This window comes from Psittacula echo, assembly GCF_963264785.1.
Source record: "Psittacula echo genome assembly, chromosome: 14".
NCBI lineage: Eukaryota > Metazoa > Chordata > Aves > Psittaciformes > Psittacidae > Psittacula > Psittacula echo.
Window position 1 is genome coordinate 472,559 of NC_137750.1, and position 23,185 is coordinate 495,743.

General features: G+C 43.1%; 1 protein-coding gene across 5 annotated transcripts in view; it reads right to left on the reverse strand.

The window, feature by feature from the left end:
* The window catches only part of ASPSCR1 (ASPSCR1 tether for SLC2A4, UBX domain containing), a 38,602-nt gene that overhangs the window by 14,447 nt on the left and 970 nt on the right, over nt 1-23,185 (reverse strand). For all 5 annotated transcript variants that reach the window (XR_013957997.1, XM_080629356.1, XM_080629359.1 and 2 more), the window contains 10 exons: nt 22,956-23,067; nt 20,041-20,141; nt 16,188-16,245; nt 15,300-15,373; nt 14,086-14,524; nt 7,571-7,710; nt 5,197-5,278; nt 3,553-3,619; nt 2,580-2,642; nt 2,226-2,278 (listed from right to left, as the gene is read on the reverse strand). Coding sequence is in view for 4 of the 5 variants with exons in the window: in XM_080629356.1 (XP_080485482.1) it covers nt 2,226-2,278; nt 2,580-2,642; nt 3,553-3,619; nt 5,197-5,278; nt 7,571-7,710; nt 14,086-14,524; nt 15,300-15,373; nt 16,188-16,245; nt 20,041-20,141; nt 22,956-23,067 (1,189 nt within the window). In the remaining variant the exon portion in view is untranslated. The remainder of the gene's footprint in view (nt 1-2,225; nt 2,279-2,579; nt 2,643-3,552; nt 3,620-5,196; nt 5,279-7,570; nt 7,711-14,085; nt 14,525-15,299; nt 15,374-16,187; nt 16,246-20,040; nt 20,142-22,955; nt 23,068-23,185) is intronic.

A 23,185-nucleotide genomic window follows, 5' to 3' on the forward strand; every position in this document is an offset into this window, starting at 1 on the left:
GAAATCCATGAGATTCTAGAGGAAAATATAGCATATTGTGTGGGGGACAACATCACTTCCTATAGAGACACTGAAAAGAACATCGGATATTTTGTAGGGGCACAAGTCTTAAGGCTAAGGCAGGAAATACAGAAACACATCCCAGCCAAATCTTAGAAAAAGACAGAAAAAAAAAAAACATTTCATGCAGGAAACCTCTGTTGGTGAGAGATGCAGAGAGAGCATGCTTTGGAAAGGTGAAATAAGCATCCAAAGAGCATGTTAGAAAACACGTAAATGAACTCTAGGTGAGGGATGGGCTCAGACATGACAGCTTAGGACCAAAAGAAGAGACTGAGACAGAAGAAGGCTGTGAGTAGTGTGGTGTATCAGAGCAGGCTGTGCTAGTCCCACCTCTTGAGCTGCTTCCTTTGCCTCAGAACTGCTAATGAGTGCAGACCATTTTTCATTATCTGCTGTTTCTCTAAAGTTTTCCAAATGCATCATTAGCAGTGCAGCCACAACAGCTTCCCTTTCATGGGATTTCTCAGAATCTGAACACAAGATTTGTCCTTTGCTTTTCCCATCATGGTTACCATGTGTGCCTTGAGACAGTGTTTTGGGTGGCAGATGTGGGTGAGATGGCTGAAATCAGAGGAAGCTAGAGAACTGCCTTCATGTTCGAATGGCAGAATCTCCTGGCTCAAAGATACAAAGTGCTTTCCACTGGCATTTTCATTATTAATTAAAATATACAAAATGGCTTTGAAAAGAAAAATTGTTGTTCTCCCCACCCACAATGACATTGTCTTATCAACACAACCATAGTCCCATTCCTGTTGGTGGGAGCACATCCATGCACTGCCCATTCAAACAGAGGCTATGGTCAAGTAGAGCATAGGGAGGCTGGTAAAAGCAGAGAGCCCTTGGGCTGTGAAGCTGGATGGAGGCCAAAAGCAGCTGCACAGCAATTCCTGAGCCACAGAACCAAAGAGGGCTGAGATCCCCAAGAGGCTCCAGGCTCCCTAGGAAGCTAAGCCTGTCACAGGCATGGTGACAATACAAGGAACTCCAGCATCAACAAAACCACTCCCAAAACTTCAAATTTCAGGAAGGAAGTCTTAGCATGGTATTAGGCAGGGGAGACACTTCCCACTGTGAACACAGAGATCCACACTTTGCTTTCCTGAATATTCAGTAGTCTAAAAGCAACTGCACGTGTATCTCTTTCAAATGACTTGGTCAGGAAGTTGTGGAATTTGGAAAGCTCCATTAAAAACAACTTCAGAGGCATGCTAATCCCTACCTGATTCACCATGCTGCCTGACAAATGCTTTCTCTGTCCCTCTCCTGCCCCACCCCTTCCTCGGGAAGCATCTCACTGCGATCTGCCTGGCCCTCTCCCCTGCAGCCATCTCCAGTGCCTCTTTACAAACTCCATGTTGTTCTGAATAACAGCACATTTGAAAAGGGTGAGGCTGGGGGCAAAGTCACTGGCCAAAATTACCCCATCAGTCTCTTAACACATGTGTGATTACACATCCAAGGGTCTCTGGCCAGAGACTTGAAGTCCACCTTATTTGATATTTGCAAAAAACCTTCAAGAATCCGGATGTTTAAACCAGAATTTCAGCCTTGGAGAAGAGTTACACACAGAGACTACATGTTCCTCCATTACGAGGTGGCTTAAAATAAATTCTCACAGTGATTAACAATTAACAAAAAGGTCAGATTTTTGTCTAATATGGCCTCTAACTCCTGCTACAGAAATTGAAAAGTTATCCATCCAAATCCTGCCTCCCATCTCTTACTATACTAAGATACAACTGAGTATACTGTTATATATATATAAGTATACTAAGTTAGTATGTAAGTATACTATACCAAGCCCTAACTAAGGTAAGTTTGCTGTATCCAACTAAGATACAGCAACCTTACCTTAGCTCAACTCTTGTAATAATGTTTCAAGGTTAAATACAGTTCAGAATCCACAAGGTAATAGCATTTGTATGAAACAATGTGACCCCCCCAACTCTGACACAATATGCCAGTGCATACTGTTGCACAAGGTGGACCTCTTCTGGTGAGGAGCTTGTGCTCCAAAACACCTGGTTCCCTTAGCCCTGGCTAAGCAGAAGCCTACAGAGATCACAACATGATACAGCTTTGTTTCAAGGTAACTAAAGCACATGGCAGGGTGAAGAGGAGAAGCAAGTCACAGAGAAACACACAGGTTGAGTGCTTACCTCCAAGAGCGTCAAACTTTCATCATTCAAGATGGTTCTGGGAGGTGCAATAACTGAAGTTAAAAAACAAGTTACAAAACAGGACCACCCAAGAAGCAAAACAATAAATACAGCAGCTATGGGAGGGATTGCTGCTTATTAAAGCAGTGACGCATTCACACTGCCCACACAGGCTTCTTGCTAGGCAGAAGCACAACGTGCCTGAGTGAGCAGGTTACATTTTTGCACTCTGAGACTGTAATCAGGGAAGAAATTCTTCCCCAGGTGCCTCGAGGCATCAAAAGATCCCATATGCACCACAGCTAGGAATAAGCTTTGTAAAGTAATGCCAAATATTACCAACAGCACACTCACACAAGTAAAACGGCAACTCTGCATCTGCAAGATGGCTTCTTACAAAGGCTCTCAAAATGCCAACTGTGGAAAAAAGAAAGAAAGGTTTGCTGAACTAGGTTTGCTTCTTCAGATGCAGGGCAAAAAGAATACCCTGTAATAGCAGAAACTGGCCTCTACAACGGCTGCTGATTGCCTTTTCCTTGAAAGAACACTTTTACTACTACAAATATCTTGAACAAAAAGAAAAAAAACAACTAAAAACCCCCAAAACCTCCCAAACAAAGCTGTACTGGTTGCTTCCTAGGCAAAATTTAAGGATGCCAGTGAAGTTCTCCTAGGAAATCCAACAGCAGCTGCTGCAGAGCCCAGCCAGGTGAGACTCTGGTAACTAATTATTAGTTCTTGTTCCATACAAAAGTACTAAAAACAACACCCCTCACTGTGGGCAAGCATCAATGCCAGCAGAGAATGAGGGGATCTCCACTGCAATAGGAAGAGCTACTTGGTGTATGGTCTGGCCACCTTTTGTGAACTGATAGAGGCAGAAAGGTTCATCCCATTATTACAGTAGGTAAAGCTTCTTTTTCTTCTTCCTGGTTTGGGACTTTATTTCAGACTGGGACAAGGGGGTGGTGCTGGTTTCATAGAGGAAGTGTCCAAACTCATCTCAGTAACACACCATTTGGACACAAGCAATGGGATATCAAGGGGGACAGTTTCCTGACTGCAAGTATTTTGCCATCAAGTAGGCTGACAGTCTCAGCCAAGTAGTCCTGGAAATAAACTCCCCTTAGCTAAGTTAATTTCTCCAGACTCCTCATCCCATTCAGGGGCCCTGTAAGGACAGTGTAATCAGTTACTGCTGCTTTTTCAGAGCAGTATTACTTCCCTGGACAGCAGAAAGATCAGCCCAGAGCCATGCTCTTCTATCACGCAGCTGATCAGTGATGGGACGTCAGCTGCAGATACACAGACTGGAGACTGCTCTTACCAGTTTCACTAGGATGGAAGAACCCCTGTAGAACATAATGGTCTGGAAAACGGACTCTCAGCACCACCTACATCAAAGGCAAAGCACATCAGGTGAATTATTATGGCTGTTCTGTAACATCTCTCCTTGGCTTAGAATTTGTGAGCAAGGCGGGCGTTTGGAGGTTTTGGCTGGTAGGTTGTTCCGTTGTTTTTAAATTGGGAGATTTGAGATATTTCCATTACAGGAGTAGAACAGCACACTGGTAGCTCCCCAGAGAACATGGGCTATCTGTCTTTCAAAGGCTGTAAGACAGTTGATCTATAGCAACAGCATGATGTACAATGCAGCAGAACTGACTCACAGAGTAGGAGCGTCCTGTGCTAAGTGATGCACAAAGTAGAAAGTTACACACGGACAGGTACAGACAGTGTTATCAGTATCCTGAAGTGTCCATAGCAGCAGGAATCCTCCTGTCATATGTCTGAAGTAATTCTTACCATTCTATTTCCAGCACTGGTCAGAAAATCCTTAACTTGGGAACTTAATCTCTTACTGCTTTGCAGTAAGTAACCAAAGACAAAAACTGCATTAGGATTGCATTTATGGAGTAAGATATCTCCAATCTGAAACATCTTATTATTTAGCTTGCAATCAGATACTTTCAAAATGTAAGTCTACAGAGGAGAGGCAAATCAGAAAGCTCAGTCATTCATAGAATCATAGAACAGTTAGGGTTGGAAAAGACCTTAAGACCATCTAGTTGCAACCCCCCTGCCATGGGCAGGGACACCCCACACTAAACCATGTCACCCAAGGCTCTCTGTCCAACCTGGCCTTGAACACCACCAGGGATGGAGCGTTCACAACTTCCTTGGACAACCCATTCCAGAGCCTCACCACCCTTACAGTAAAGAATTTCTTCCTTATATCCAATCTAAACCTCCTCTGTTTAAGTTTGAACCCATTACCCCTTGTTCTATCACTACAGTCCCTAAAGAAGAGTCCCTCCCCAGCGTCCTTACAGGCCCCCTTCAGATACTGGAAGGCTGCTCTGAGGTCTCCACGCAGCCTTCTCTTCTCCAGGCTGAACAGCCCCAACTTTCTCAGCCTGTCTCCATATGGGAGGTGCTCCAGTCCCCTGATCAACCTCGTGGCCTCCTCTGGACTTGTTCCAACAGTTCCATGTCCTTTTTATGTTGAGGACACCAGAACTGCACACAATGCTCCAAGTGAGGTCTCATGAGAGCAGAGTAGAGGGGCAGGATCATCTCCTTTGACCTGCTGGTCACGCTCCTTTTGATGCAGCCCAGGATATGGTTGGCTTTGTGGGCTGCGAGCGCACACTGCAGCCGGCTCATGTTCATTTTTTCATCAAATGTTCATTTTCTCATTATTCATTCATGTGTGCACAACATAAGTGTTTTGAAATATCTGGAACGAAATCAAAGGAGATATATTGCCTGCCCCCACCCATGTCACTACAGGACAGCTGATTTTATGTGGCGCAACTGTTGCGCAAGTCCCACAAGCAACGAACAGGGACAGAAATCTGAAAAGTCTTCCTGTAAGTACCTCAAGGTCTTGTTATCACAATTGATTCCCAAAGTTACTCAACCTCCGAGCCTGGACTAGCCAGAGGGACTGGAAAAGAACAAAGGCTACCTTTGGGTAACGCTCTAACTTTTCCTTCAGCTGAGCCTCCCTCAAGGATTTTGTCATCAGTGGAGCTTCTTCCAGGTGTTTCCTAGATACATGGGAGGAAGACAAGCTGTCATTTCTGTAACCAGCAGGGTTGATGAGAATGCTCAACTGTTCGTGTCTCCCTCTAAGCATTTTCCCAACCTTCTATGGTTCCTATCCCAGAATCTCATATATAGAACTACTGAGCATCAGCAACAATACTATATAATGTTAATGTACAAATTTAAATATAAGTTCGCTAGAGCAGATGCCAGAGAAGTTATTAAGAAAAGCATAGGAATGTTTGCTTACACTACCCAAGAAGAGATGGAATTATTAATCCAGTAAAACAGAGCCTAAATTGGATGTAATTACTCCAGGGAGCAAGAAGAGCTACTGAAGCTGTAAAACAATGCTAGCACAAGAAATTAATGGGTATTAGTTAGCAACAGGTAAACAAAAAGAGAAGTTTCAGATCATTTGAGAACTGGCACTGCAGACTGATGTCTTAAAAGGAGTAGTGGGTGAAAACAAAACTTAAGATGAAACAATGAATTCAAGAAAACAATTACATATTTTCCTGTAAGTGAAGAAATAAGCTTAGACCAAACAGATTCCATGCTCAGCTTTAGTCCTTCTTCCTTGTTCACACTTAATTCTGAACAATCAATTTACGAGGCTAGATTGTGGTGAAATATTTGACCTTGTAATTCTGCACAACCATTTGCAAGTTAATCTCTTACGCCCATACAATTTGAAGTATCTTGGGAATAGCTGCTGAACAAAAGAAGTATAGACTTAACCAAGCATGCCCAGACTGTCAGCTGGTACAGCATATCCCAAGATGCTCTGGAAGTGCCAGCTCCATTCCCTTTTTGTGTACCAAATGCTGATCCACACAAATTCCCAACTCTTCACAAAGTCAGAAATAAATTCTAATTGCATTTAAAATACTGCACTGTGTGCAGCCAGATTTTGGTAAGATTCACTAGCTGAGATCAGAAGCCAACTGGTATCAGATTCATGTGTAACTTGCTTTTACTTTTACCCTTGTCTGTGAGGGGCAAATGCATGACAAGCATCAGCGAATTTGGAAATTAGGTCTTTCCTTTTTTTTTTTTTTTTTAAGGGTGCTGTATTCCAATAACCCCAACCAAACGATCCTACATTTGTACTACTAAATATTCTAGACCTACAAATGGCAGAATTTGCAGGCCAATCTGTGATTTCATGTGGATTTCAACAGCCTTTGGGGAAAAAAAGCAGCTCTAAGTAAGAAGTTCAACTCAGACTTGGTTAGAGTGGGACGCAGGCTGTGTCATAGTCTCAGAGAATGCTTGTAATGTTTAAAAGAATGTTATGACCCACTTGAAATTAAATACATTCACAAAATTGATTTCTTCAGGAAAAAACAGACAGCAAATTGCTGTTGTGATGGAGAGGCTAGTTTATCAAGCTCAGAAGTGGAATAAGAGTAAAATCATGAAAATTTGACAGCAAGCTACTTGAATAGTGAGATGCATAGTTAGTCCAGCTTCTTACACTTCTTCCCCTTCTTTGCATATGTTCCAAATATTCTCATGTGACTAAATTTGATTTCGCTCTATTTCTATTTAAGTAATGTCTCAAAGTTGGTCTTTCCTGTTAAAATATGAGGTGTTTCTTAATGGCTGAAAATGCTCCTAGTTACTACTGTAGTCACTGAGAGTTATTCCTATGAAACTGGATTATTGTATTCATATATTTGGCCATCAAAAGTTACAATTTCTATTCATTTCATTCCTAATTAAGTTAATGTAAAGTCAGTTCAAAACAGATAGCATGAGCTCACTGCCAGTTTGGGCCTCTAGCAAGAGCACATCTCATTACAAAGCCAGTAGCTTCTCTTTCAGAACAGGGAAGGAAAGAAATAAAATGTAGTGGGGTGTTAAGTGGCTTTGAGTAACTCCCTGAAAAGCAGAACACAGGAAGGAATTTTTCTTCTAATCCTTTCTCAGTGGGGGCCCACCCTAATTTGCCTGAGGTTCTCAGATAAACTTATCCCCACGCCAGACCCACAGACATTTCGTGATGGAAATTTCAGCATCTACGTGAAAACATTATCTCATGCACAAGTGCCCAACTGATTCACACAAAAACATAGGTCCTATCACAGCAACAGGACATAGCCCTTAAACTCAAATGGCATAAAAGGCAGAGATTTGCAGTGCTGATCATTAATTTATTAATTCCACACCCAGAAACTTATCTACAACCCTTTACCCCCAGATCACAGCCAGCTATAGGCGCACAGTGTCACTCTGCTCAACAAAAGCAAATTGAGCAGTCTCAAGTAGGCAGCAGGAAGGGAACTTGCCTCTCACTCTGCAGCTGTGCCAAGCGTTTCCGCACATCATCCACTGTGACTTCAAAAAACTCATCAGGAAGCTCTTCTGGGCCAGCAGGAAGTGGTTCTAGAAGGTCCAGGTGACACACAAGTGGCTCTCGGTCTACAAGCTACAAAATAAAAATGAGTTTCAATTAGTTTCAAATTGCTGTGCTTATGCTGTACAGATCCTGGGAAAAAAGGAAAAGGACAGTATTTGCAAACTGATGTGGAGATCATGTCGGTAGGATCAGACTAATGATACAGAGGCTGGCAGTGTTGTCATTCTTTATTGTTGATAGAGCATGGGGCACAACTCCTCCCAGCAGGCAGCAGCAATCTATTGTCAGAGGAGTCACAGCCCAGCAGTGAGCTGCTCTCCACCATCAGCGTAGGAAGCCCAGAGTAGTACCTTCAGCAGTCATCTAATGTAAGAAGAGACAACTCCCTTCCAGGTAGTGCCCGTAGAATCCCTTCACTTACAATACAGTATTTTGCAGCTGAACCATATTTCTAGCTAGTTACAAGCTTGTTACAAGTACTCAGGAATCACCCCTGTCCCAAAATCATAAGCTCTCTCTGCTCTACTCCAAAATTTTCTCAGTACATAATCACTTCCTGACCATTCTACAACTTACACAGGTGTCATACTTCATACTACAGAATATAAGCTGTCCTTTCAGTTTTCACCTGCCGTGCACTCCTGTCTCACACTGTATCTTCTGTTCTCTTTGCTTCACATCCTCTTTCCACAGAACCAAAGGCACTAGTTCCCAACCAGGGTTCACGCCATTTCTTCTCAATCTGGAGAGCAATGCTGTGTTTTGGTTAAGACAGTTTCTGACCTGAGTTCTCTGAACTGAGCCACTGCAGGGTTTCATTGCACGTTTCAAATTTTTAACTTGGCTTCTAGACTGCAGGCAGCTCCCCTGGACAGTGAAACTCCTTTTGCTTTGTACTTACAAAGTACTTAGCACTGAAATCAGCCTTTGGTGTAGGCAAAGCAGGCAGATGCGAGGAGCAGTTCACTGTATGTATTAGCTACAATAAAGGCACTTAATCCATTTATCAGCAATTTTCCCTATGTCCCAGCTGCTGAGCAAAGGCTGCTGGAGCAGCACACAGCCTTCAGCCAGCCAAGATACCGCTTACCAGCGCAGCTCCACTCAGCTCCCCTTTCCAGAGCCCCTCAAGTCGCAGTGGGCATCATGAGGGCAAACCCTGAGGAGAGGGTCCTGGCTTAAGACTGAGGTCACACTTAATAAAACAAACAACAAAACCCAACACCAAGACCCACAACCTCTGAAAACCCCCAACCAAAACCCTGCTCCACCTTTTCACCCTATGAGACAAACGGCATCTGCAGTCTCTGAAGGGAGAACATTACGTGTCCCTCCCAGTTTAAAAGAGATTTGAGACCGGCTACTATCCCTTACATCAAAAGCAGCACCTGTGTCAGTATGTGAATATAAACCACTACCAGAGTCGAATACCCAAGAGGCAGTTCCACCTATTGGCTCTTGAACAATTCAAGCTCTTTAAATCACAGAAATGTTTAAGCACACCGCGACTGAAAAACAAGCAGCAGGAGCACTGCAGGCGCTGCAGGGCAAGTGGCCCATGGCTGAAGAGCCCCACAAGAGCAAATACTCTGACAGTTAATACAGCACTTCCATGAAGTCAGCTGCCAGTCTAACCCCAGGCTCCATGAACAAACCTGATGCTCATTTCTTCTCCCTTTATTCCCTCATATATTCTTCCAAGTCTCCCATATGTTCCATCCGCTCTCCCTTCCCCCAGGCACAGGCCCCTTGGGAACAGGAGTCTCCTTCAGTTGTCAAAGGGACAACACAAATTACAAGGCAATGTTCACTCTGCTGTGGGCACTAAAGGGTAATTTGAGAAATTAAAAGAGGAGGTTGTGTGGGTGGGACGAGGGCTACTTTTAGAAAGTTGAGCAGGGTCAGCTCTAACCAGCTAGTGAAGGAGGCTTACTGCAGCTTTCCTGGGGCCGGGGGGATGCCCAGCACTGCAGGAAGGATCCTGAGCATGCAGAGCCACCCCCTGGGAAAGGGGCTGTTGCACACTGGTCACAACTGCTGCCCACAGCTGCTTCAGTAAGGCTAGAGGAGAATCAGCTGGGGTTCACTGAGACTCAGGAGTACTTCAATCTCCTCAAACATGCTGAAGTTTCATTTCATTCTGAACACACAGACTGAAAATAGACAAAAACCAAACAGACTGAGCAAGACATATCCTATGATCCTATGGCATGTTGTGAAGGGTGCTGGGATACAATGGAGAGAATTCCAATGTCTGCATTAGCAAATCCTAAACTTAGCATTTAGTATTGGTTCTAGCAAGTGCTTTAGCTAATCCTAACAGCAGCAGGATTCCACAGGAAAAGCATCAGTCGCTGCCCAAACCACAGCAGTAGCTAAAGACTTCAGCCAAGACATCAGAAATCATGATAGCCAAAGGTAGACATACATTCCAGTCCTAAGCATTCACCCCTCTTCCTTGCTGTGAGTTTACTGCTCCAGACCACTGCATGTTACAACTGTCAGTCAAGCCTCGCTTTCTACACATTGTCATTCATCAGATGGGTCTCCATTGCCAACAAGGTACTAAAATGGGCAGTCAGGAACCTCCCCTCTAGAGCCATTCCCCAGTCAACCAGAACTACCTACGTGATGTGATACAAAATCCACTACTTCCCAGACGTAAACACTCATTCCTAACCTCCAGCTTACACCCAGCTAGATGTCCTCATGCATCCCCTGCAGCCTACCTGTGCTGGCCCTGCACAGACACACACTCCTTGAGCTCCAAGTGTGTTATTTTGTCCACTTTCCCAGCCAACACCAAATGCTGGTATCATAATTTGCAGACCAAGACACGTTACCTATCTACTACTTAACATGAAGAAACATACTTTCCTGTACAGAAGGAGAAGATCTGTGCATGTCTAACCACACCACAAAAAACCCCGAACCATCACAACTAAGAGTAAGAATTTCCTAACATTAAATGTTCAGCTAACCCCCAATATCAGAGTCAGAACTCTGCAAACAGCTCTAATGAGTGAGGGTTTGGGAAGATAATTCAGGTATTTTGAGACTGTTTTTCAGAGTTTCTGCAACTCAATTCCAAAATTGCACAATGGGGTCTGATCAGAGAAGGGCAGCACAGTGTCTACTAAGCACTGCTTAGCAGCCAAAAGATCTCTGATCTGAGGATGCAGAGGCTGCCACATCATACCATCATCATATGTCTTCCGCCACGTATTTGCATCCTGCATCCTTACAGACATAAGAAACACTCTTCAGAGAGAAAGAGGAATCCATCCATTTTTACTGCTTTACCAGTTCTCTTTCCCCAGAGTCCAGCCATCACCCTGTTCCTTTTTCTTTATCCATTACCATTTGCTTGCTGAGGTATTCCAATTAGGCCTTTCTCAATCTGAGCCTTATTTTAATGTGTAACCAACAATCTTAAAGCACAGGCAGAACCTGAAAACTACCTTCCCATGGCGATTACAAAAAGGAGGCTCTAGGTGCACCACCTTGCTTTCCAGCCCACATCCCAGCTTCCTGCAGCCACGGCCAAAGGTAACCACCTTCTGTCACAAACAGCAGTTTCTACCTCCCATTACTTAACTCTGGAGGAAAGCAAGCTCTGCATTTTGCTGGCATGTTTCTGTCAGTGGTACCTTTCAGGAGCCAAAGATGCTGTGTAATGGTTTGTCCTTCATTGTTCAAAGTCTCTACCTCTATTACCAAGGTTGGGATGCGAGGCACTTTCTAACAGCAGGCTGAAGCCATCTATTCACACCAGTGTCTACCAGGCAGTCTAAGTAACTGCAGCCTCTGTGATAAAGCAGGTGTCAGGAGGAATGCAGCTCACTAGATGGTCACCACCCCAGACCTAGGGAAGCAGGGAAGCTGAGGAAAATGTTCATGCGAGTTTAAGTGAAGTAGTGCCGACTGTGCGTTCCACAGCAGCAAGGTCTCACTGGAGACCCACCTCCTACCCACCACCTCAGGGAATTCTAATCTCATGGGGAATCTGGTGTAAAGTTACCTTCTAATAATTAATGTCCTGACATCAAAGTCAGCACGCAGCTGTCTGTAAACCATCTTTAGCCCAAGAAACGAAGGGACGCCAGCACAGATTTTATCCAGCCTCTCTCTACAGCTTCAAAAACCACACACAGTCAAAGCATTAATGGGAAGATTCTTTTACAAAAATGGACCTTTGATGTTTAAAAATAATTTGTTTTGTTTTGGGTTTTTTCCTCAGGACTGAAAAGGGACAAAAAGCAGATGCCATGTGGCCAGCCCTGCTCTGCTGTAGCTGCTGAGAGCAAGGAGAGTGGAGGATGGCAGGAACAGAGGAGGGAACAAAATGCAATCAATCAGCAGCAAAAGCACCAGAGATCAAAGGGCTTGAAAGCAGCCGTCAAAATCACATGCTGTTTAACACAAGGGCAGAGCCCCCCCAACAGAATCTGCAGCTGCTTCCAAAGCTGCTCTCACACTGGAAGGGAAGCTGGCTCCAGAAGTGCCTCCGAGTGGTTTGAACTGGACTGCAACCCCCAGGCAGATGTCAGATTATAACAGTCCTCAGGCCACCGCTGTACAGCTCTGTGCCCAACAAGCTGTAGCCAGTAAAATGATGAAATGAGTTCTGTCTCTCCTGCCAGCATATGGAGAAGTACAGAGAATGGGACCAGTGAAGAATTCCAGCACAAACCCTCGCACTGCTTCTTTTCAGACACAACTGAAATTCCTCCTTTCCAAATCCCCCGTAGGCAAGAGTGCGACTGAAGCAAGCAACACATTAGACTGGACAAATCACCCAGCCTACCATTCAGTGCTCCATGCGCAGGGTCTGTTCCCAAAGGTTCAACAACACTGATGAGGTGGACCCAAACGTGTTTCTAATACACGAAAATATTCACCACTGGGTTGGCAAAGCCTCTTCCTACTACATTTGTAACTGCTCCAGAGTCCTTTCAGGGCCTGGCTTCTGCTCCTGAACAATTCAGAAACTCATCAAGAATGAACTGCCACCACAAAGAAGTCAACCAAGGTAGAATCTCCACATCAACATGAGAACATACACACAGTCTTGCTAAATTCCTCCTGGATCAAGCTCCCTTTGAACCTCATCAGGCACTCTTTCTTTCTACCTAAGGCTTTCCACTGTTTAATCCCATGGCTGTATCAGAATCAGAGATAAACACAAAACTCTGACTCTAGGAGGTCCTAAAGAGTGGGAAAACATGAAGGGGATCTCTGAACGCTAAAGCCAACGTAGCGATGATATGGGCAGTGAAGGGGCAAGAGAAAGAGCCGGTCACAGAGAAACCAGGACATGAAACTCTCAATGCACAACAATGTGGAGTAAGGTACAAATTTAAAGCCTCCCGTAGCTCATTTTACGCTGCTTGCCAGACATCCCCAACCTTGCTGAAGGCATTCAATTCCATACAGCTGCCCTACAGAAAGCCTATTTAACAGCATCCAAAGGCAATCCTGTGATGGCATCACAGCACTCTTGAGCCATTGGTTCTGGTATCTCTACATGGGCTGAAGCATTTTTAAACAATACAGTTTTACTTCAGAGACACCAACGATGAAATGAGATGTGCAATTGTCTTGCTGGAAAAAGGGTCAGAAAGAGGTAGACTTTATTTAAGCAGCAGGATATTTCAGAGCAAGACAGAAAAGACTTTTATACACAAGCACAAATACAGAAGGAAAAGGATGGAAGCTTTCTGCTTCATCTGCAATACTAAGAAAATTAGACTCACAGAAGAGATGGGACTGGACTAAAAGAAAATGGTCTAGACCTGTTTATTTGGGATTTTTTTCCAAGTGTTGAACTCTAAGCAAGTGAGATGCAACTGTAGCTGAAAAACTCCTTTCCTAGCTCTATACCCCTTTCATTCTACCACGTGTCACCTAAAGAGTTAAAATATAAGTCAGAGTGACCACAGGCAGAAGGAACTCTGAGGAAGCAGATGTTAACAACTGCCAGCATGGGATAACGCTTTTACAATAGCTTTACTATGGAGTTCTGTGTTCCACAGAAAGGCTCAGATGAGAAATCTGAGCACACCTTACAACCTAGGTGAAACTCTGACCGTGTTTTCAGATCTTCAAAGTCATGGAATGAAGTTGCAACAACTCTATTAAGACCACTTCTGCTCCTAGGACAATCCTACAACAAGCTACAAATGTTATCCCTTTCCAGATAAATAACTAACAAGCCTTGTACCTTCCACGTGATCTGGGAGGTCAGTCAGTTACAATAAGCAGTAAGCACCTTCAGAGTATTATAAAACACACATCTGGTGACATCTAGTTCTGCCAAGACATCTAACTCCATATTATGGGGGAAAAGTCTAAAATATGGAAACATCTTTTTCCTTGTAGGAGTTCAGCGTCAAGCAAGGCAGGATAAAAAAAAGCTCTCATTGCAAACAAGTTTTCCCTTACCTGTTCTTGCTCCTTTTGCAGTTCTTGGCTGTTCTTAGACTTCTTTGGCATAGAAGGGCCTCCAGGGCTAGAAGTTGTTGTTGGCAACATTGAAGATGACATATCTAACCCAAGAAATGGTGCAGCTACAGAAGTGTCCCCCAGATGCTGTCCATCTCCAAAAAAAGGGACAAATGGGGTCGACTCAGGCTCTGAGGAAGGCCACAGCTCCTCCAAGCTGGCATGAGATTCTCTAATCGAGTCTTGCTTGTCTGTGCAGCTGTTTAAAGACATGGCCACATTCCCGTGGTCCAAGTCCTTTGGGAATGTGTTTGCTTGAGGTAGGGGAACATCCACTGCTCCTTCAATTGAGTCTTGCCTCACTGTCAGCTCATTACACTGCACCGTGGCACCCACAGCTTCCTCCCAACCAGATGAACTGCATTTCTTCATGACAACTCTTAGAGAAGACATCAAAATGAATAAAAACAAAATCATTTATCCTAACAGTACTGCCCTCCCCATTCCCAACATGACCATGGCATAAAGACAGCTAGACTGAAATATCCCCTAATTTAATGATCTGCTGCTTCCAGACACTCACAAAGAACAAGCTCTAGTTGCTCTGAAGTTAAGGGTGGGGGATGGGGGTTTGCGCAAAAAAAAAACAGAACAGGAACTACCAACTCCACAGGAAGAACTCTGGCTTTCAGAGAAAAGCAGCAGTGAGTCGTAAAGCACAGCTTTTAATCGCTCCTGCCTCCAGGATATAAAGCAAAGAACTGGCTAGAAGATCACAAAAAGGCTGTCATTATCCCCCACCTCACCCTCCCAGTCAGCAGGAGGCACTGCAGGGACTGGGAAGCAGGGAAGAATGAAGTGGTAGACAACTGCCCTCTCAGAAAGATTTTTCACTTTGAATTGTCTGTTCCACTCACAGGAAAGAAGAAAAAAATAAATAAAGAGGAAGCTCCTTTAATGTGCACATGCGGGTCAGTGGCAGCAGCTGCAGCTGCAGGGAGCACATCTGGGCAGCAGTTTCTGATAAAAAGCAAATGCAACAATCCAGAGCTGTGTGGTTGTCATTGCTGAGCTGTCTCTCTGTCACTCTGAACTCTTTCTCCTGGGGTCGTCCCCCCCCCGCCTTTTTTTTTTTTACTATTTTATTTTAAATAAAACAAATTCACCCCCAAAGTAAAAAGGAAAAATAGAGCCCAAACTTTGCTCCTCCCAACCTGACGATGGCGCTGCCTCCAGTCAGGCCAAGTGACTTCAGCGTTGTTTTCTCTAGATCATTTTTTCCGGAGATCTGCAACAAAACCAGAGGGAAGCAATTGTGGTAGCTGCCTCCCTGGGAGAGCATGTGAAGTGCTCCTTCTAGAAAGAAGCCTGTATCCAATCAAACATAACACAGCACCAGAACAGCACAAAACACACTCTGCAGTTGGAAATGAGATCGGAATGCATCTGTATTCACCTGTACTGCTGTACCAAATTAACTGCTTATTAAATGATGTGAAGGGAAGATGACCTACATATTCTCTCATCCCATACATCCATCCAAATTAGATCCAACCTCAGCAAAGCATTATTTTCGTGTCAGAAGTTAAATCACTGGCACAATCTCAGAGCCAACAGACAGACAATTTCATTACATACACCTCCCATGTTTGTAACGACCAGTTGCAGAATAAAGATGATCTGTCCACAGAGGTCAGTGGGAAGTGAAGGGACAGCTAGGGAGACCAAATTCCATAATACACACATACAAAATATTAAACAAAACATTAATAGCAAAAGATCAAAACACAGAGAAAAGCAAATATTTATTAAAATGAAGCCACTGTTTTGCTTCAAGCTTTAAAAGAAGTTGGAAAGAAAAACACAAACAGGTCATTCAGCTCATTTTATGGGCTCAGAGGCCTAAACAGCCCAGTGTTACGTTCCAAGAGAGCTTTTTTCCATACAGACACGTCATGCTTTGAAAAGACCAACATTTTTCTACTTCCCCTCTCAATAAAGTTCAAAAGAAACACTTTCCAGGCTGGAAAGCAGAGCTGAGTTTTTCTTATTTTTTAGGGACAGAAGGAGGAGAGACAGTTAAGACGACTTTGCTGACTTACCTCATCTCGCATGTAAACACAGACTGGAGAGAATTCACCATGTTGTTCCATGAACTCCCTGCAGTAAAAAGCAAAATACTGCAGCACCTGTAGACCAGCCTGCTGCCCCCAAAACCAATGCAGAGCAATAGCATGAAGTGCCATTAGCTAGCAACACTCTCCTCCACGTCCCACGAGCAACAATCATTACAGAATCAGTATTAGACGTTAGGTAAAGAACTTGCTCCAATGTGTTCACTGTTCCTTAAATGCAGCCCTGAAAGCTTAAAACCTAAGTAGAAATAATTAAAGTTAGCTCTGAAATTAGCTGATCTTACCAGATAAATTGGAGCACATCATTCTTCATGTGCCTTCATACTCAATCTGGATCACAATTCAGTAATACTTGCTCTTTTTAATCCCTTCTCTAAGTTAAAATAGTTACTAGAGTTTAGACTGTACTTGTCTCGGGGACAGGTCAGTTTCTTTCCATGTGTGCATCACAACAAACAGAATACAATACTGTGAATTGAATGAAATGAAGCAAATCAGAGAAATGAAAGCTTGAACCTCAAGTTGCCTGTCTATCAGGAAAGGTGGATGATTACCATTTAGGAGGAGGGAACCAAGGCACAATGGAACATATGTGCTCATCACACAGACCCATAAGAGATGAAACCACTTTGACTTCTACAACCTAGTTTAATTCACCAGCCAAAACTGCTTTCTACTTCAACCCAAGCAACTCTTTGGATTGAAGAGTCTTCTAAAAATGTATGGAAAATATCTGACCTTAATGAATGATACCACAAAAGCAGCAAAGAGACACAGACATTGTCAAAACTGTCTTCAAGTGTCCAAACTGCAATTGCTTCTATATAGAACAGCCTCAGAGCTGCTGAAGCTGACAGCCAGGCAAGAGTGGGAGACAGAAAAGCAACAGTTCTCTCAGGCCTCATGCTAAAAGGGTATACAACACTGTGCTCTCAACCAGTCTCTGCAGAACAGACTCCAAGCAAAGATCCCCCAGAGACTTATTTTTGTATAACTCTTGGAAGCCAGCAGGCTCCTCCTCCAGCTGCTGTTAATCCGTTACATGCATTCACTGAGGCAAGCACACACATCAAACACACTGTCATTTCTTTGATGTGATGCTCTTCAGAAGGGGAACGGCAAGCAGATTAGATTCCTTCATGTAGTGATCTGACAGGGCCTGTAAACATCTTGTGCAAGGACTGCCACACGCTGAGAGGAGGAGCAGCCTTACAATAGCTTCCAGACCTTCTTCATACCCAATTAGCCAAGATGGACGCTGGAAACCCAGGGGAAATTCCAGTGGATTTAGAATACTTCCCCTCACGCACTTAGAGCAGCTGAGTATTCCAGGAAAAGGTCTCCAGTTGGAAAGTCAAAGGAAGGACTCAGCAAAAGTCAGCAACTAGCTGACTAGTCAACTGAGTCAATTCACTGAAAATCAGCTCAGCCCATGAAATCTATATGGATGGCTACAGATCCAGCTTGGTTTGTGACTGTCTTAGGCAGCATCTTTGCTGCTTGCTGAACTTAATCAAAAGTTTGCAAAGTCCATTCAAACATCAGAGCTTCCAGGGGGCAGGAAAGAACAGCTGTGTCTTATGAGCCGAAGTTAATAATGCTTAGCACACTGGAGCAGTTAAGAAGCTTAAAAAGAGCAGCATGTACATTAGCTATTAATATTACAATAACCTGTAACAAAAAAAAAAATCAACAAAAAAAAATCCAAAGGAGCAAAACTATATAAAAAGCTCAAATTTTTAATTTTATAATTCTATATAAATGCTTATGATTTTATTACCGAGAAATAAGCAGCAAATGTGTGAGAAAGCCACACAAAGGCTATTTGTCATTGTCCATAACTGCCACCCCCACCAGTCTAGCAGTTCCTGAACTGCAACAAGCAGAGAGCACAAAGTAGGTAGTAAAGAACAAGAGGGCCCCTAAACACCTAGAAAAATTATACCTGGCTCCTTTTGTCTACCTCTTTCCTCAATCAAAAGAAAAATCGTCTTCTCTCTAGTATTTACATCAAGACTGTCCCTTTTGACTTGAGTAAATGTCAGAGAGTAGACCAGGTCCCTGACCATTAAAGACAAAGCGAATGGCAAGTAAGGCTCATTTGTATCACTTTAGAGTCACTAGACTGCCTCAAGCATTACCCCAAACTATGGTTTGATGAAAGAACATGTTGAGTACAAAAACTGACATGCACCACTCATACCCACCTGCTGCTTCCTCCTTTTGGATCCTTGTTTCCAGACATGCTACACTTCCTGTCATAACTGCCTATGAGAGACAACCCTTAACTGGGTCAGGAAACTTATCTACCCGAAAGATAATATGGGGACAATACTATTTTTCAGCTGCATCAGCTATTTAATCCAATTCCCCACAAAGCTCCAGAAACAATTTGAAGGGAGTTAGACAGGAGGGCAGGAGGTGAGCACTAACTCTTCAGTCCCCTACTGCTATATAGAAGATGTCCCTGATCCAAACTCCCTCCCTTGGGCCAGCAGCACTAGTCACTCCTTTGATCTTGTTACAGGCAAGTCCTACTAAGCTAGTAAGAAAGGAACAGCACATCACTGGGAGGTTGGAAGAATTAGCTGCTTTACTGTGGAAACAGATCCAGAGCAGTTAAAGCAATTTATGCTAGTACATGTTTGTCTAGTACTAACACACACACGTAACCAGCCAATTACTACAGCTGCCAATCCAGCATTTTGCATCCTGTACCCTAAAAGATTGTGCTGATCTGAATCTTACTGCATCATCAGCTTTACTATTGACGACTCATTTCACAGCTCTTCCAGCACCACAGCCTTGCAGACTTCCAAAGTTTTGACACAGAAAGCCACTGCCTCTTTAGAGGAGTATTTAATTGGTCTGAGAAACTAACAAAAATAGTTCCTATTTGCACAATAGCATAGCACAGCATTTGTACAAATGAGTAAGAGATTCAAATGCAACACCGCAACTACTGGAAGGTGAGGAATGTAAGAGAAAGAACAAGCTAGAAATACAAAATCTTAGGGGAAAAAACCATTATCAAGAGAAAGGCAAAGCGAACTACCACAGAAAAAAATGAAATTTGGAAATTCTGTCAAGAATAGAATGGCTGTCACAGCTTCAAGGCTTCATCTGCAAAGCCATGACAAAATAAAAGAACTGTCTTTGGAGAAGAGTTTATTAGCTCGACATTTCAGAACAAAACAGTGTTTTTAAGTCAAACTAAAGACAAAAGAAAGCTCTGAATGTAGACTGGACTCAAATAATAAGATTTATAACACCTGCATATATTCAACAAATGTAGGACCAGAAATTCTTCCATTTAAACAGGACCTGATCAATCTTCTGAAGATTCCACGTTAGCCTGCTTAAAGCTCCATATTTCCTTGAATAACCATAGAATCACAGAACAGTTTGGGTTCGAAGGGACCTTAAAGCTCATCCAGTTCCAACCCCCTGCCATGGGCGAGGACACCTTCCACTAGAGCAGCTTGCTCCAAAACTCGTCCAACCTGGCACTGAGCACTGCCAGGGATGGGGCATCATAACATGGAAGTATAGTTTCTTCCTGGACTTAGCAGTCTCTTACCAGTTCATGCCCTGAACAGGAAGTGCTACTCCAGGATTAAAAAATAATAATGAAACTATGGAGTGTCAAACCTTAAAGAGTAAGGAAAAGGCAAACATCTTGTGTGGTACATGAAAAACCAGAGTCAAATAAATGCAATTTCTACAGATCTGCAGGACTTAGATGGATCACTGTAACTACAACTAAATACTGTCATGCAGAGTTACACCTAAATAAGTATTTTCTCACTGTGTTGCTCACCTAATCTTTGCAAAATGGTTGAGAAGTTCCCACAAAGTCTGTTCACAGAGAAAGGTGTCTTGTAAACGGGAGCCATCATCCAACTGCAATGCGATCCGAACCTGTGGGAAAACACACTGAATTGATCTGGAAACTGAACGAAAACTTCCTTGCCTTTACAACTTGTTTAGGTATTTCAGTGATCTGTAGAACTTGCTATCCAAAAAACCATGACTTACTTCTAAACACTTCCTGCAAAGGATTACACTATTAAAAATATACAGGTGTATTCAAATGAGTACTTTAGGTGGCTGGCATTTTTGCCTGACTTCCCACTGGAATGGACAACTCCTGAGCATGGAGGAGACAATCCTTGACTATTAACCAGCTTTCTTGGACCCTTCTTCCCTGACACATTCTGAACTGAAACGTATTCTGAGACAGGCCAATGCAAACGTCCCATTCAGTGTTTCCACGTGTCCCTACCAACAGTGTCGGTGCATCCTCTCACTCTGTGAGTGACACATGGTAAAGCATGAGGGGGAGAGCAAGAGTGCGATGGGAAAAAACAGGCACCACACACTCCAGCAATCAACAGTGATTTCCTTGGTGGAATATGTCTGTCATTTGCCTCAGTCCTTATAGTACTGCAAAGTGTCATCTGCTGGAGACAGGAGTTTTTCTACATAAAGGGAACAGTGACATCATCAACAACTAGCCAACAGAACTAAGTTGTGTCATCCCACCATTAACACAACCTCCTGGTTTCTCCTATGCTGGAGACAAGTATTACATTATTCTCAGCTACAGCAGAGTGATGATAGCTGACATCACCATTCTATAAGAATCCAGCCCAGAAATTCAGACTACCAGTTGCATCAGTTTCTCGGCAACAGTTCAAAGCTAAGCATGTCACGAAAGTCCTATTCAGTCAATTAGAAGTCTTTTTGAAAACCCCAGGCTCTATAAATAATAAACCAGTGCCAATTATCTTTTAAGTTTACAAACACATAAAGTTAACAACTTTAACACTAGAACTGTACTGATGGTACCCCTATATCACCTGCCACCACAAAGGGGAATTTGTTCAATTTGTCACTATAAAACTGTCTTACAGGAATTAATGATTTTTACATGTGAAAGCAAATCCATTTACTTTAAAAATACCAGGTTTGCTGAACAAACTCGCAATTTATCCAAACCTGTGTTCTGGCTCTAGAGGTGAGACTGCTGCCAGTGATCACAGGAAAGCACACCTACTTCTATGCAAGTTATCTCAATAAAGAGACAATAACAAAAGGCACAGAACCAAATTCATCCCAACATTACTGCAGCAGGCCTGTGTGATCACGCCCGCATCTCGGCTGCCACTGTATCAGGGCATAATACCAATGCCACCAGAGTCAGCTCTCATCACAGCTAACTGGCTGTTTTTAACTCCCTACAGTATTTGACACTCATTCCCTGTGGCAATGAATTCTTTTGGTCAATTGTTCTGTACAAAGTGTTTTCTTATACTGTCTGTAAAATCCTTCCAAGTGGAATCTCTGCTCTTATTTTATGGGACAGCAACTCTGTTTAGACTGTACTCTTCACAAGCATATTTACTGTATCTTCTCAGCTCCATAGAACAGCAACAAGCACTCCAAGAGAAGCCGTGGAGTCACTTCTGTAGACTGTTCTGTTGAAATACAACTAAACCATAACAAGTTAAACTTTCATTAGCTCTTCTCCTTTGTGATATAAAGCAGCAATTTCATGTTATAAACCTTCTCTTACAATGCACGGTCCTTCTCACCCCTTTCACAACTTTTTTTAACAGAAAATTTTAAGCAGATGCTACCAGCTCGTGGTATTTTTTTAACTAAATATGTCATACGGAGCACAAACTTCTTTCTACCACAAAGTCAGAAGAAAACATTAGCACCAAAACAAAGCACATGGAGGTTTTACAGAGAAAAACATAGACATTTGTGACTCCCCAAACTGCACTGCACACCCACAGTGAACTACAGCAGACTGCAAAACCTTCGTGCACTACAAAGTTCACTTTTCAATGTGTGCATCAGTGTGTCTTTGTGACAGGTAAAGCAATTGCCTATGACAAACTACCACTAACACAATTTGACAGACAGACATTGAGAGAGTAGCACTAATAGACCTGAAACTTTCTCAAAAAATGAGAAACTCCACCTGAGGAAGTCTGCAAGACAAGAGATGACTGTTAGTGACAGACAAATTTTCATTCCCAGGCCACTTAAGTAAGACCATACAACATTTGTACCACATTCAATGTTTATACTCATTAACACCTACGCATCATTTCAAAAATCATGTCTCCAGCCGTAAGAACGACATGCATCACAGATTTTTAAACCTCCAAAACATGACAGTAATTCCTATAGAACACAGCATCCGTAAGCTGTTTGCAAATTATGCAAAGCAGGGACATTTGGCAACTGCTAAACACAGCGCATGTCACAAAACATTCTAGGGCTCTGTGAACACACCATGAAGAGCAGTGCCGGGAAAGAAGCAAAAGAGAATGTTGTAAGAATGTGAGATTTAGTTAAAATCCAGAGGCAGACAACAGCAACAGAAATAGAAATTAGGAAATGGAACTGAGTAGCTCAACTGCTGAGCAAAGTCATCAATGATGTTTAACTTCCTACACATTCATGACTAGTTTTTCATGTGCCCCAAAAGATCTCCCTATCTTCCACTTGCGGCTGGAACTCCATCAGCATGCCAACTGTAAGCAAAGACTTCCAGCTACTAAATTACCACTTTCCACCACACCTCAACCAGTCTTTGGGTGGTCTCCCACTCAAACATTGGCCAAGTCTAATCATGCTCTTGCTCATGAGATCTGACATGATCACATTCAGCAAAAGTGGTAACTGAACTAATAGGGCATACTGCGAAAACCAACATACCATGTTTCCAATTCCCACTCTGTTAGAGACTGGCACCATCTCCAGCTTGGCATTGTTGGGCAGCCTGGCAAATCTCCACTGTAAAGAGAGATCCAACACGCTCCTCTGAAACCTAAACAAGAACAGAGCCCATGAAAACACCAGGAACCATCCTATGTAACCTTCAGATCACTTCAGGGACTGACAACAATGCAAAGTCCAGGTATTGAGCAAGACAATTCCCCGCAGGT